This window comes from Amborella trichopoda, chromosome 12 (genome assembly GCF_054954075.1).
Source record: "Amborella trichopoda isolate Santa Cruz 75 chromosome 12, AtrichopodaSantaCruz75HAP2 v2.0, whole genome shotgun sequence".
NCBI classification, from domain to species: domain Eukaryota; kingdom Viridiplantae; phylum Streptophyta; class Magnoliopsida; order Amborellales; family Amborellaceae; genus Amborella; species Amborella trichopoda.
In genome coordinates this window covers 45,538,022-45,551,012 of record NC_142347.1, presented here as the reverse complement: position 1 = coordinate 45,551,012, position 12,991 = coordinate 45,538,022, and the positions used below count along the sequence as shown (strand labels likewise).

General features: G+C 35.9%; 1 protein-coding gene across 3 annotated transcripts; it reads left to right on the top strand.

Moving 5' to 3' along the window:
- The first annotated feature begins 297 nt into the window (after window positions 1-297).
- Window positions 298-10,657, top strand: LOC18435441 (glutamate receptor 2.7). 3 transcript variants are annotated; one of them, XM_088854345.1, is made up of 6 exons: window positions 351-762; window positions 1,132-1,558; window positions 1,639-2,483; window positions 5,403-5,715; window positions 8,621-9,027; window positions 9,774-10,657. In XM_088854345.1, exons 3-6 carry the CDS (start codon window positions 1,689-1,691, stop codon window positions 10,359-10,361), a joined length of 2,103 nt encoding a protein of 700 aa, XP_088710471.1. In that variant the 5' UTR covers window positions 351-762; window positions 1,132-1,558; window positions 1,639-1,688; the 3' UTR covers window positions 10,362-10,657. The 3 variants fall into 3 exon arrangements, with proteins under 3 accessions (XP_088710470.1, XP_088710472.1, XP_088710471.1); XM_088854344.1 differs by having other exon boundaries at window positions 298-762; window positions 1,132-2,483; XM_088854346.1 differs by lacking the exon at window positions 8,621-9,027 and having other exon boundaries at window positions 299-762; window positions 1,132-2,483.
- The last annotated feature ends 2,334 nt before the right edge of the window (window positions 10,658-12,991 follow it).

The window sequence follows — 12,991 nt, the reverse complement described above, 5'->3', positions numbered from 1 at the left end:
CACCAAAATCAAATCGTCTCATACTTGGTTTAGATTGATACATAAATTCTATATTGCTGATGCCAACCAGCCCTAGATATGGAGCGGTTTGATTTTTAGGGTATTGTACTGCGCTATAGGTCAAGAAATAAAATAAAAAATTGAAAAGGAAGTGGTTTGATGGTGCTAATTTAAAAATAGGGTCAAAATTGAAATAAAAAAACCACTTGAACAAGGGTGTGAAATTGTAAAAAATATAGATCCTGATTCCGCATTTATTTTCCCCAAGTAATTTGTCTTGAATAGAAGAAGAGAAAATATCCCGACCTCAGACAGAATAAAGAGGAGCTCTCTCCCCCACATATTGGATTGTGGACTGTTTTTCTAAGGCTTTGGCATTTGAGGTTGCTCCTCTGAGACCACAAAGCCTTTTCATTAAAGAATTCTCTCTCTCTCTCTCTCTCTCTCTCTCTATCTCTCTCTCTGTAACATATTGCCTCTCTCTCTCTAAGATAATATTGCCTCATGATATGGCGGGTGGTTTGCTTTTGAGAGTTCTTATTTTATCTCTGCAACTGTTGGTTGGATTGAAAATAGCAGATTGTTATTCTGATGTTAATGTTGGGGTGGTTTTGGTTATGGATTCATGGGTTGGGAGAGTGGGAAAAATGTGCATAAGCATGGCCCTTGAAGATTTCTACAAGGACCACCCTAACTTCACCACTAGACTCACTATCTCGTGGAGGGATTCAGGTGGAGATGTTGTCAAGGCTGCTTCAGCTGGTAATCTCTCTCTCTTTCTGGTCTATCATTTGATATCCTCTGTTATAACCCCACATCCTCTAATTTTGAGGTTGTAGCTTGGGTATGGTTTTACAATCTTTCCAAGGTTTAAACCAGTGCCCCAACATCTCTAAGAAAAGAAATGCATATCGTGAACGCACTGGAGTTTCCTACAGTAGTTTAACTGTGCTTTTATCCGATGAAGGATAACACTCCCTAGTATCCATTGCTGACATGATGAGATGCTGCTCAATTACTGCTGGAAGCTTCAGTGGGCTCTTTGAAAATTCAAACCACTGAAAATATAAGCAAAAATTACTTCCACAGTTTCAGCACATTAACTCACAAACAACCCTTTTTGCTACACAGCTTTAGACCTGATGAAGAAAGTACAAGTGCAGGCCATAATCGGTCCCCAAACGTCAGCAGAAGCCGATTTCATCGTCAATCTTGGAAGCAAAGCTCAAGTGCCCATTCTCTCTTTCTCTGCAACCTCTCCTTCTCTTTCTTCAGCTCACACTCCATACTTCATCCGAGCGACCCCCAACTATTCCACCCAGGCGAAACCAATTGCGACCCTCTTCAAGGTATGCAGATGGAGACGGGCGGTAGCCATATACGAAGACACCGCATATGGGACCGGCTTCATCCCCTACTTAACCGATGCCCTCCAGGAAGTCGACTCCCAGCTTCAGTACAGATGTGTGCTTCCCCCCTCTGCTCCTGAAGGCCTAATCAGAGAGGAACTCTTCAAACTGATGACCATGCAGACCAGGGTCTTTGTGGTGCACATGAGGTATCCTCTTGCCTCTAAATTTTTTCTTCAGGTACAACAAATCGGCATGATGAGCAGAGGGTATGCCTGGATCATAACAGATGGGATAGCAGGCATCCTCGACTCCTTGGATCCAGCAGTCATAGATTCAATGCAAGGGGTCATCGGTGTGAAATCCCACGTCGCAAACTCCTATCGCCTGGCGAATTTCACGACGAGGTGGAGACGGCGTTTTCGACAGGAGTACCCAGATGAACTACATATCCCGAGCTTAACCATTTTCGGCATAAGAGCGTACGACGCCGCCTGGGCTCTTGCTCTGGCAGCAGAAAAATCCGGCAGCCAAGCAGTCAGTTTCCTGCCACCAATCGCCGGGAAAGTGACCGGAAATTCTACCGACCTGGCGGCTTTAGGAACTTCATCATCAGGACAAAGACTACTAAGATCCATCTTAGCCACAAATTTTGAGGGCTTAACCGGGAATATCGAGTTTGTTAATGGCGAACTCCAAGCATATACATTTCAAATAATCAATGTGATTGGGAACAAGGCAACTGAAGTTGGACTCTGGTCATCAAAATTTGGTCTCTCACCCCACATAGAAATTCCAAATGACGAGGAGGTCCTTGATGTACACGTGGACGAATTAGGGCCGGTGATCTGGCCTGGGAGATCAACGGCTGTGCCCCAGGGCTGGGTGGTCCCCACAAACCAAAAGAAGTGGAGAATTGGGGTTCCCTTTAAGACCGGTTTTACGGAGTTCGTTAAAGTGGAACGGGATCCGATTAACCGCAGGCTTACGGTAACGGGGTTTTCTATTGACGTTTTTGTGGCCGTCGTGGAGTTCCTGCCTTACGCCATTACCTACGAACTTATACCTTTTGAAGATGGGCATGGAAGAAGCGCTGGGACATATAATGAGCTGGTGGATCAAGTTTTTTATGGGGTATGGCTCAAAGTGCTTGTACTTTTTAGTTTGAAAAGTTATATAAGTGGAGTAATGTTTTTAAAAAAATAAATGGATCAAAATATTTTAAAAATTTTCAAAGGTAATTTACTCTATTTAAGTTTTGTAAATTTTTTTTTTAATATTTTAGCTAGATTCATAGGCGCTCCAAATTTTAAGTGTTTTGAATTTGTAGAAAATGAACTAAAACTTAAATATAAAATATAATCATGATAATTAGATTGGTCCAGATTCAATCTGGGCAATTGGGAGTTTACTCAGCTAGCCGGCCGACCTCAGACTCTCCATATATATATATATATATATATATATATATATATATATATATATATATATATATATATATATATAGGGTGCGGTTTGTATAAAGCCTAGGCTCTAAACAATCAAATTAGAGTCTACCTTCAAATAGTATCGATAAAAGTCCTTTCAATACTGAAAATATTTTTGATAGCCTTAAAATATATTTTCATCTTTATTTATAAAGTTTATAGCTTAAAAAATAGTGTAGATCAATAGATCTATTAAAACTTTAAAATCTGAAAATTGACGGTTCAAAAATGCATTTTTTCTCATGCACATGCATCTTGACGTTGAGATGATCAATTTGACTATATTTGGGAATCAAAACAACCTCTTCTAGTGAAATGTTTGATGTAGGCTCAAATTTGAGTGTTTAGAACTTCAGCTCTATATAAATTTTTTCCATATATATATATATATATATAGAAAGTTAGGATTAGCCCATTAGCTCATATGAACATATGAGCCCAACGGTCCAGATTGAACATAGACTGATATGACGATCACGGATGTCCAGTAGTGCTTGAATTATATGAACCCAACGGCCCACATTAAATCTGAGCCGATTTGACGATTACGGATGTCTAGTAGTACTTGAATTTTAATTTTAATTTTTTTACAAATCCAAATCACTTGAAATTTTAAGTGTGTGTTCTTCTCATCAAGGAGCACCTAATAAAAATATAAAAAAAATTTATTCGTGCAAAAAAAAACCAAAATACCCCTTGATGCTTTTCGGGGGTATTTTGATCAATTTATTTCATGTAAAATACTTTTTTGATATTTTTGAAAGATTCATCTACTTTTGATAAACACATATCTAAAATTTCAAGTGATTTGGATTTGTAAAAAAATAAATAAAATTCAAACACTACCAGCGTGATCGTCAGATCGACCCATATTCAATTTGGGTTGTCGGGCTCATATGTTCATATGAGCTAGCAGGCTAATCCCAACTACTTTTTCATATATATATATATAGTTATCTTAGGGTGCTCACACTATGGAGTAATGAGTAATTTATCATTGTACTCAACAAATTTGAACACTTATAGACCCTTTTTTTTTTTTTCAATGAAGCTTTATTTATTAAGAGTGTTTTTTGTCATTAAAAAGGGTGTTACATTATCCACATGAGGTGTGATATCATCCACATCATTAAATGCGACTAGTGTGCTTCATGTGGGTTATGTCACACCCCATAAGGATGATGTCGCACCCTCCTAATGACCAAAAATACCCTCATTAAGAAAATGCCCTATGTAAAAAATAAGGGTATAAAAGTTTTCATAATTTGTTGAGTACAATGATAAATTACTCCATAAGCACCCTAACATAACCAATATATAGATAAATACATAAATATAAATATAAATATAGGAAAAAAATATGAATAGTAATATAAATAAAATCTCAACTGTCCGATATTCATCGAGTGGTTCAAAATACATATCACTGTTTTAGTTTTAATTTTTTTATAAATCTGATTAAAATAAAATTTTGGATGTATATACTTAGCACTATTATGCACCATATAAAAAGATAAAAAAATTACTTTCAATAATTTAAAATGACCAAATTACCCCCATCATTTTTCAAGGGTATTTCTGTCATTTTATATTTTGGGAAATATTGTTTTTATATTTTTAAATTTGCGCCGTATTTTTATTGAACAGTCTAAAATTTCATTATAATCCGATTTCTAGAAAAAATATTAAAATTCATATAATAATATGCATTCTGAGCCACATGATGAAGATTTGACGGTTGGGATTCTACCTATATTACTATTTATTATAGCTGTCAAGTGTTTGGGAAGTTTAGTCTCATATATATATATATATATATATATATATATATATATATATATATATATATATATATATATATATATATATATATGAAAAATGCTGAGATTAGCCCACTAGCTCATATGAATATATGAGCCCAATGGTTCAGATTGCATCTGGGCTGATCTGATGGTCACGACCTCATTTCGTGTTTGAATTTAAATATTTTTTTATACAAATCCAAATAATTTGAAATTTTAGGCGTCCATTCTTCTCATCAGGTGCACCTAATAAAAATATTTAAAAAATAATTTATAAAAAATAAATTGACCAAAATACCGTCGAAACTTTTCAGGAGTATTTTAATCAATTTTTTTTACAAATTATTTGTTTGATATTTTTATTAGATTCTCTTATTTTTGAAGAATACATGCCTAAAATTTCAAATTATTTAGTTTTGTAGAAAAAAAACTTAAAATTAAACATGAAATGAGGTCGTGATCGTCAGATCGACTAAGATTCAATCTGGATCATTGAGTTCATATGTTCATATGAGCTAGTAGGCTAATCTCAAAATTATATATATATATATATATATATATATATATATATATATATATATATATATATATATATATATATATATATATATATATATATATATATATATAACGGACCCAAATAAAAGAGATAAAGCTCAGATGATGATGAGCAATAGGAGTTTATGTATCCATGTTCAAACTTAAATCCCTTCTCCATAATTCTTACTCTTTTCTATGCATATGCATTGGTGGTCGAGGATTAGAAATATGATGCTGTTGTGGGAGACATTTCTATCATTGGGAGTCGATCGAACCATGTCGACTTTACGCCACCATATACAGAGTCTGGGTTGACTATGGTAGTTCCAATGAAAACGGAAAGAAGTTGCAAAGCACAGGCTTTCTTGAAGCCAATAACATTGAAGCTCTGGTTAATCACAACAGGTTTTTCCTTCTTCATGGCATTTGTGATCTGGTTTTTGGAGCATCGAAGAAATGACGATTTTCGAGGGCCACCGTTGGAACAACTGGGCAGGGCACTTTATTTCTCCTTTTCAATGCTCGTATACTCTCACCGTGAGTGCACCTCATTAGAAATCATTCTTCCCAATTCTTATTTACTGCATAGAACTAGATAATATGCCTTTCATTCTCTTTTTGCTTCGTTTCTTAAGTGAATTTTCGACTTTAACATGAAAATTCCTGCAACTCTATCTTTTAGCTCTCACTAGAACTCTATCTTTTTAGCTTCTCTCTTCTTTTCATTTTTAATTTTTAGGAAAATTCATAGAAACAGACCTAAAAGTAAAGCCTTTTATCATTTTACTGTAGGTGTTATTTGATGGGTTATTTTGGAATTTGATCATAAATATTATGAGCTACTTGAAATTAATAAAAGAATGGGGTAAGATGTTGAATAGTTCAAGCCATAGGCGTAGTATAATAAAGTTCACTAATGTTTACGAACAAAAAAAAAATTCTTGGTCTTTTCTTAAAGGGTAAGGGTGTTGTTTCCATAAGGTTGCAACCTTAAATAATCCAGTTAAGGTGCACCACCAAATTTTATCATGATATGTAATTTTGGTATAAAATATTCTTAGGATTATTTGAAAATCTATTTTCATATAATTATAACATTTTAAATTCTAAAAATGGTTAAAATCAAGTAGATCTATAAACATATGAAAATCTTGAAAATGGACGATCTAAATAGTGTGTTGCAAGATGCATTGCTTCTGGAACTCAAAATATTATTATTATTATTTTATATTCATACATCTCGATGTTGAGATAATCAATGAGAGGGTTTTTCAACATTAAAACAACATTTTTCGATGTTTTTGAGGTGAATCTTTAATTCTAAGGTTGCGACCTTATATAAAGTTTTTGCGGCATATATTATGAGAGGCGGTCACAATGTTGCAAAGAGAGAGTTGCCAAATTTGGAGTTTTTGCTCTGTTTTTAAGCTAATTTTTTCCAGTTTTTTATTTAATTTGTGAGAGGGGTATTTCGGTCTTAAGGCTTGAAATAACATGTGGGGTTCGTTGGGAAAAATAAAATAAAATGGTGAGACAATTTTATTTGATATTTGAGAAAAATTGATCTATTTTGAAAGACCGCATTAAGGATGTAAATTTCGCTTCATTTTAACCGAAATTTCCATGGATTATTCAAAGTGCTAGCTTTGCCCTTTTGGTCTATTTTCCTTGTACGATGGATAAGAAAATTGACTCGGCCAAGGTACACGGTTATTTGCCAAGCCTGGTAACTTGCCTTAAGTCGAGCCATAATTTGAAAAAAAAGAAGAGCAAGTTGGTATAAAGATACATCCGTAGCTGTAGAGGTATGGTGCGCTTTCAAATTTTATCATGGTATATAATTTTGATGTAAAATGTTATTAAGATTATCTCAAAATTTATTTTTATATTTAATTAAAAAAATTTAAATTTAAAAAATGATTAAAATCAAGTAGATTTATAAAAATATGAAAATCTTGAAAATGGACGGTGTAGATAATATATTGTAAAATGTATTATTTTTAAGATTTAAAATCTCAATGTTGAGATGATGAATCAAATGATATTTTGACATTAAAGCAATGGATTTTTGAGGTGCATCCGTAGCCCTAGGTTGCAACCTTATATAAACTTTTTCCATTGCGCACTGATTTGTCCAAACTTACGAGGACTCCCTCTCTCTCTCTCTTCTCGACCTCTGACCTCCACTGGGCCTCTGCAGCGGCCAACTTCCTCAACCACTCCACCTCCCTTTCACTCTCTCTCTTCTTCTTCCCCTTTGTTGACTCGTCATCTCACTTCCTATCCCCTCCTTCGCCTCGACTATTGCCTTCAACTCCTCCCAAAGGGGCTCGGCTCCATTAGAAAAATCATCACTCTATTGCACCACAAGATTTAGAGAGAGAAATACCTTGTAGAGAGAAAGCAAGCCTTCCCATCTTGACTTGCACTGGTGGTGTGCTCTGTTGTGGCCTCTCTCTCTCTCATCTGAGCGGATGCCATGCCCCATAGGGCCTTGTTCGGCTTCGTCGAATTGGAGAGAAAGAATTGAGAGCAAGTTCTTCGTTTCTTGGAGAAACCATGGCGGTTCAGCTGAGCTAGACGGCGCGCGTGGATGGTGATGGTCGTCCATGGCTACTTCCTGAGTTGATGATTAGGTCCGCCTTTTTTGGTTTCTCTCTCTAAACGTTTAGAGAGAGAGAGAGAGAGAGAGAGATTGTTCGTGTGATTTGAATGTGGGGGTACAGTGTGTGAACACAGAGGAGAGGAGGGAGAGATTGTCAATGGAAGAAGGGTGATTGTCGAGTGCCTCCACTGCATATCTCTATCTGTCTACGCGAAGAGAGACTTTCGACTCTCTCTATTTATGTTTAGAGAAAGAGAGAGATTCTTTTCTCGAAAGAGTAGAGAGATTTTTGTTTTTTCAAAGACCGAGAGAGACTCTACTCTCTAGAGAGAAGGAAAAAAGGAGTTTATGTGTCTCTGTGCGCGTTGGAGAGGATGAAGAGAGATTCCATTTGATTTAGAGAGAAAGAAAGAGACGAATTTTTGGGGAGGTGCTATGGATGAGGTGCTACTTCAAAGAGGGATATGGTTTTGGGGATAGTTCTGGTATTTCGAACATGGACAATAAAGAACTAGAAAAGAATAGCCTTTTCTGGAGTTTGCATTGCAGGAGAGGGCAATTTAGAAAACAAAAAATTCGGGCAAGTGAATGGCCATTTGGTAATTGAATCTCAAAAGTGTCCGTACATAATTTGCTCAAAAATATGAAAAATTGCAAATATATATATATATATATATATATATATATAATATAGCCTTTTCCTTTGATTGCAGCAAACATCAAATAGAGACACATTATTTTATATAACCTATAAAAATGGGCGTACAACAAAACTCTCAGAACACATGGAATCCATATCATATGCTCTTTATCTGATTTGTAGTATATATTATACAGGTGATAGGATAACAAGCAACTTGACACGATTAGTGATCATCCTATGGCTATTTGCCGTGCTTATATTAAGCAGCAGTTACACAGCGAACTTGGCCTCCATTCTCACAGTCGAACAATTGCAACCTACTGTAACTAACCTTCAAAGTGTTATAAATAATGGGGACTATGTAGGACACTACAATGGCTCTTATGTGAAGGGCTTGTTGAAGAAGTGGGGCGTCCCAGAATGGAAGCTGAGGCCTTATGACACTGTCGAAGAATATGCCAACGCCTTGTTAAATGGAACCTCACGTGGTGGGGTGGCGGCAATTGTCGACGAGATCCCGAACATCAAAGTTTTTCTCGCTAACCACCATGACAAGTTCACCACCGTAGGGCCAACTAACAGGACTGGAGGCTATGGCTTTGTAATTTCTCTCTATCTCTCTTTCTCCCTCTCTCTCTGTGTCTCATTTACCTTGCATTTCTCCGAAAACAACTAGACTGCCGTTAATCTTGATTCCTTGAACACGCTCTTTTCTTAAGAGATTGGTCCATTTACCCGAAATTTGAGCCAAGTTCCAATGCTTGTTAGAATATTTACATATAGAAATGTTTTTGTTGAGTCCACTGATTCATGCATCCACCCATCAAAACATATTCTAAACGTCTCCTAATCTGTTTTCACCTCAAGTCCATGAATTTGGAGATACAAAAATAGTAAAGGTCTAATGATCTCAGTAAAACTTAAATGAAGGTCCAAACAAAAAGGGTACAAGCTGGAGCTTCTTAAGGCTCAATATTCCATACTTTTTCAGATAATTGATCACGGTGGTTGATATGATAGATTTGTGAAGTTTCGAATTGTCTTTCCATTTCCAAGATGGACATGGAAGTAGAGTCATTAACGGGCCTGGGTCAGCCTGCTGGCTCTCAGGCTAGGCCCAAGTTGGGGCAGGGTTTATGCCTCAGGCCTGATGCTGGCCCATAGTCCTGAATATATTCCGGCCAAGTCTGGGTCTGGGCTAGCACTAGCCCAACTTAGGCCCCGACTGAAAATCTTTTCAAGTATACACTACATATATCAATTTTTCATATTTATATAGGGCCACCCTGATTTTTATTTTATTTTTTTTTAAAATATAAGCAAATAAGGTTCTTCGTCTTTGAACAGGTGCTCCCCAAAAACTCCCCATTTCTATCTGACATTTCCAGGGCAGTTCTGAACATAACTGAGGGAGACAAGATGGTGGCCATTGAGAACAAGTGGTTTGGGAAGAAAACAACACAATCAAGCTCATCTCCTACTGATGCCTCTGAAGCACTAAGCCTTGACTGCTTTAGGGGTCTCTTCTGCATTGTGGGGGCAACATCCATTGGAGCCTTGATAATATTTGCCATTAGGCTTTGGAATGAGAATCAAAATAGGGCTTTAAATGAATTCCCACTAGCTGACCCAAGTCTACTGCAAAAGATTGTTGCCCTAACAAAACTCTTTGATGAGAAGGACCCTTCACCTCATAACCTCAAGACAAGAGAGATTGGTGTGAGAGAAATTGAGCTCAATAGAGATGGAGTCTTGAGCACTAGAGAGGACCCTTCAGGACTTGGTGCATTAGGGGATGTTCTCTCCAATGAGGGCACCACTCTGTCTCCTAGCACCACAGCCTCAGCTGGTGATGCTCCTATGGCTTCACCTCTCTCTCCTTTGGAAGATGGTGATGCATTTCTTCCCCTAGGGGATCACACTCAAGAACCATAATGTAGATGTAATATGTATTTTACACTTGGCATTCATGTTTGGCTTATATCTCTCAAGCTGGACTAAGGGTAGGTTATTCCATTCCAAACCATGGTTGGAGGGCATTACATTGACAAGTTTATTTGTAAAAATCAGAAATATAAAACTTATAGTTAGTGGCTTATGTGTGCACCACCACTCTTTCCTTTGTTTGAATGATGATGATTCTCCTCTTGCCAATGGTGATCATTGTCAAAAACCATATTGTTTATGTAATATGTTTTATATGCTTGCTATAGCTACTTTCATGATTGGCCTATGTGAATTAAGCAAATATTAAGGGTGCTCCTTGATTCCATGCCAACCCATGGTTTGGGGGCATTTTTAAATTAATTTGTTTATTACAATTGAAATATTTTTTGTTTTGAAGCCCATGTTAAAGGGAAGTCCACTGGTAAATAAATAACCCATCAATGAGATAGAGAGAGAGAGAGAGAGAATTTGCCCTGTTTGGTTCTAGGACATATTTTTGTTTCATCTCCTAAACTCACTCATTTGTTGACCGTGGTTGGCGAAGGCTGAATAAATCCATCTATTCAACACTGAAAAGCCAAAACCCCTTGAACGTTGCAGTTTCTAGGTTCAAAATCTTATCTTATGGCTTACTTGTCTGAGCGTAGTGGCACCAAATCGCAAATATGGTTTGCCTCTACTCACAATGTCCTCCTTCTTAGTGGTACACTACCATTCGAGTCTAAATTTCCAACGCTAATTTTGTACTCGTCTGGGCCAAGGAATTTGGCCTTTGGCCGAGGCGAGTTATTTGGGCGAGCCTTGCTCTCTAACTTCTAACTTTTAAGTAGAGAACAAACAAAAATAGTGGGGTAAGGGTGTCCATTTTTTGTCAAGGGACCTTCCTTAATTGTGAAGCAACCCACACTCCATGAAACTTTTCTAAACGCCAAAGATACATTAAATCTATAAGCGAAACTATTTTTGCTTTTTTGACAGTATTGAAACCACATTCCTCCATACTATTTGAAGGTGTGCTTTATTTTGATTGTTTAGAGCCTCAGCTCCATACAAACCGTACCCTAAATTTAGAGGGTATAGTTCCGCACCCTAAATTTAGAGGGTATAGTTTCGATAAGGTTTCAACCTTCAATAATCCAATTAAGGTGCAGCTCCAAAATTTATCATAACATGTAATTTTGGTGTGAAAAATTGTTAGGATTATTTGAAACTCTATTTTTATATCTAATTATAAAATTTTGAACTCCAAAAATAGTTAAAATCAAATAGATCTATAAACATATGAAAATCTAGAAAATAGACGGTCTAGATAATGTGTTGCAAGATGCACTTTTTGGGACTCTAAATCTTCTTTTTTTCTTTTTTTTTTTGCATATTCATACATCTATCTTGAAGTCGAGATGATCAATTAGAGGGTTTTTCAACATTAAAACAACCTTTTCTGATGAATTTTTGAGGTGCATCTTTATTTCTATATTTTAAGGTTGCAACCTTATATAAACTTTTTCCAAATTTTGAAGTGTAGATGTTAATTTTAAATACTTTGGTGTTGATTGAAAAAGCAGACTGTTCACTGTTAGGCCGTTATTTTATGAGGTTGATAGAAACGGCATATGAAGGCCTTCTCTTCTTCTTGAGGTTGATACGTAGGTTATTAGGACAACAAACTGAAGTTGGGGTCATGATATTACTTATAGATGTAGGGTTGTTGATTGGGTTGAGTCGATGTGTAGACCACAACCCGTGTTTCTGTTTGGGTTCAGCTTTTGGACCTGCGGATCTGGCAGGTCAGGTATGGTCTAGCCTAGACCTAGTCGGGTAGGTTTTGATCTGTGTTGGGCTGACCCCAGACATTCGATTTTATGGACAATAAATATGTTTTATATTGTAAATTATAAGAAAATTTATCAAATTATCATTGAGAAACTAGCAATTAACATATTATCCATATCTTTTGATTTAATTTCATAATGCCTATAAAAAACAAGGATCTTGACTTAGAATAGCCACAAATGGATGGAACCTCAAATAGTTAATCTCCTATAGGTATTTTAATAGTATCCATAATTTATATAAGGAAAAAGTTTATATAAGGTTGCAACCTTAAAATATAGAATTACATATACACCTCAAAACTCCATCAAAGAAGGTTGTTTTAATGTTGAAAAATTCTCTTGTTGATCATCTCGACAATGAGAAGTATTAATATATATAAAAAAAGATTTTACGTCCTAGAAATAGTGTATCTTGCAATACATTATTTAGACCGTCCATTTTCAAGTTTTTCATATATCTATAGTTCTACTTGATTTTAACCATTTTTGGAATTTAAAATTTTACAGTTAGATATGAAAGTAGATTTCGAGATAATTTACACCAAAATTACATGTTATGATAAATTTTGGAGCTACTTTAGATGTATAATGGGTGCGCTACTTTAGAAACGACACCCAATGTAGTTTCTATGAGGTTGCAATCTTAAACAATCCAATTAAGGCGCAACTTAAAATTTTATCATAACATGTAATTTTATTATAAAATATCTTAGTATTATCTTAAAATCTATTTCATACCTAATTAGAAAATTTTAAAATCTAAAACAATATTTTCAAATTAGG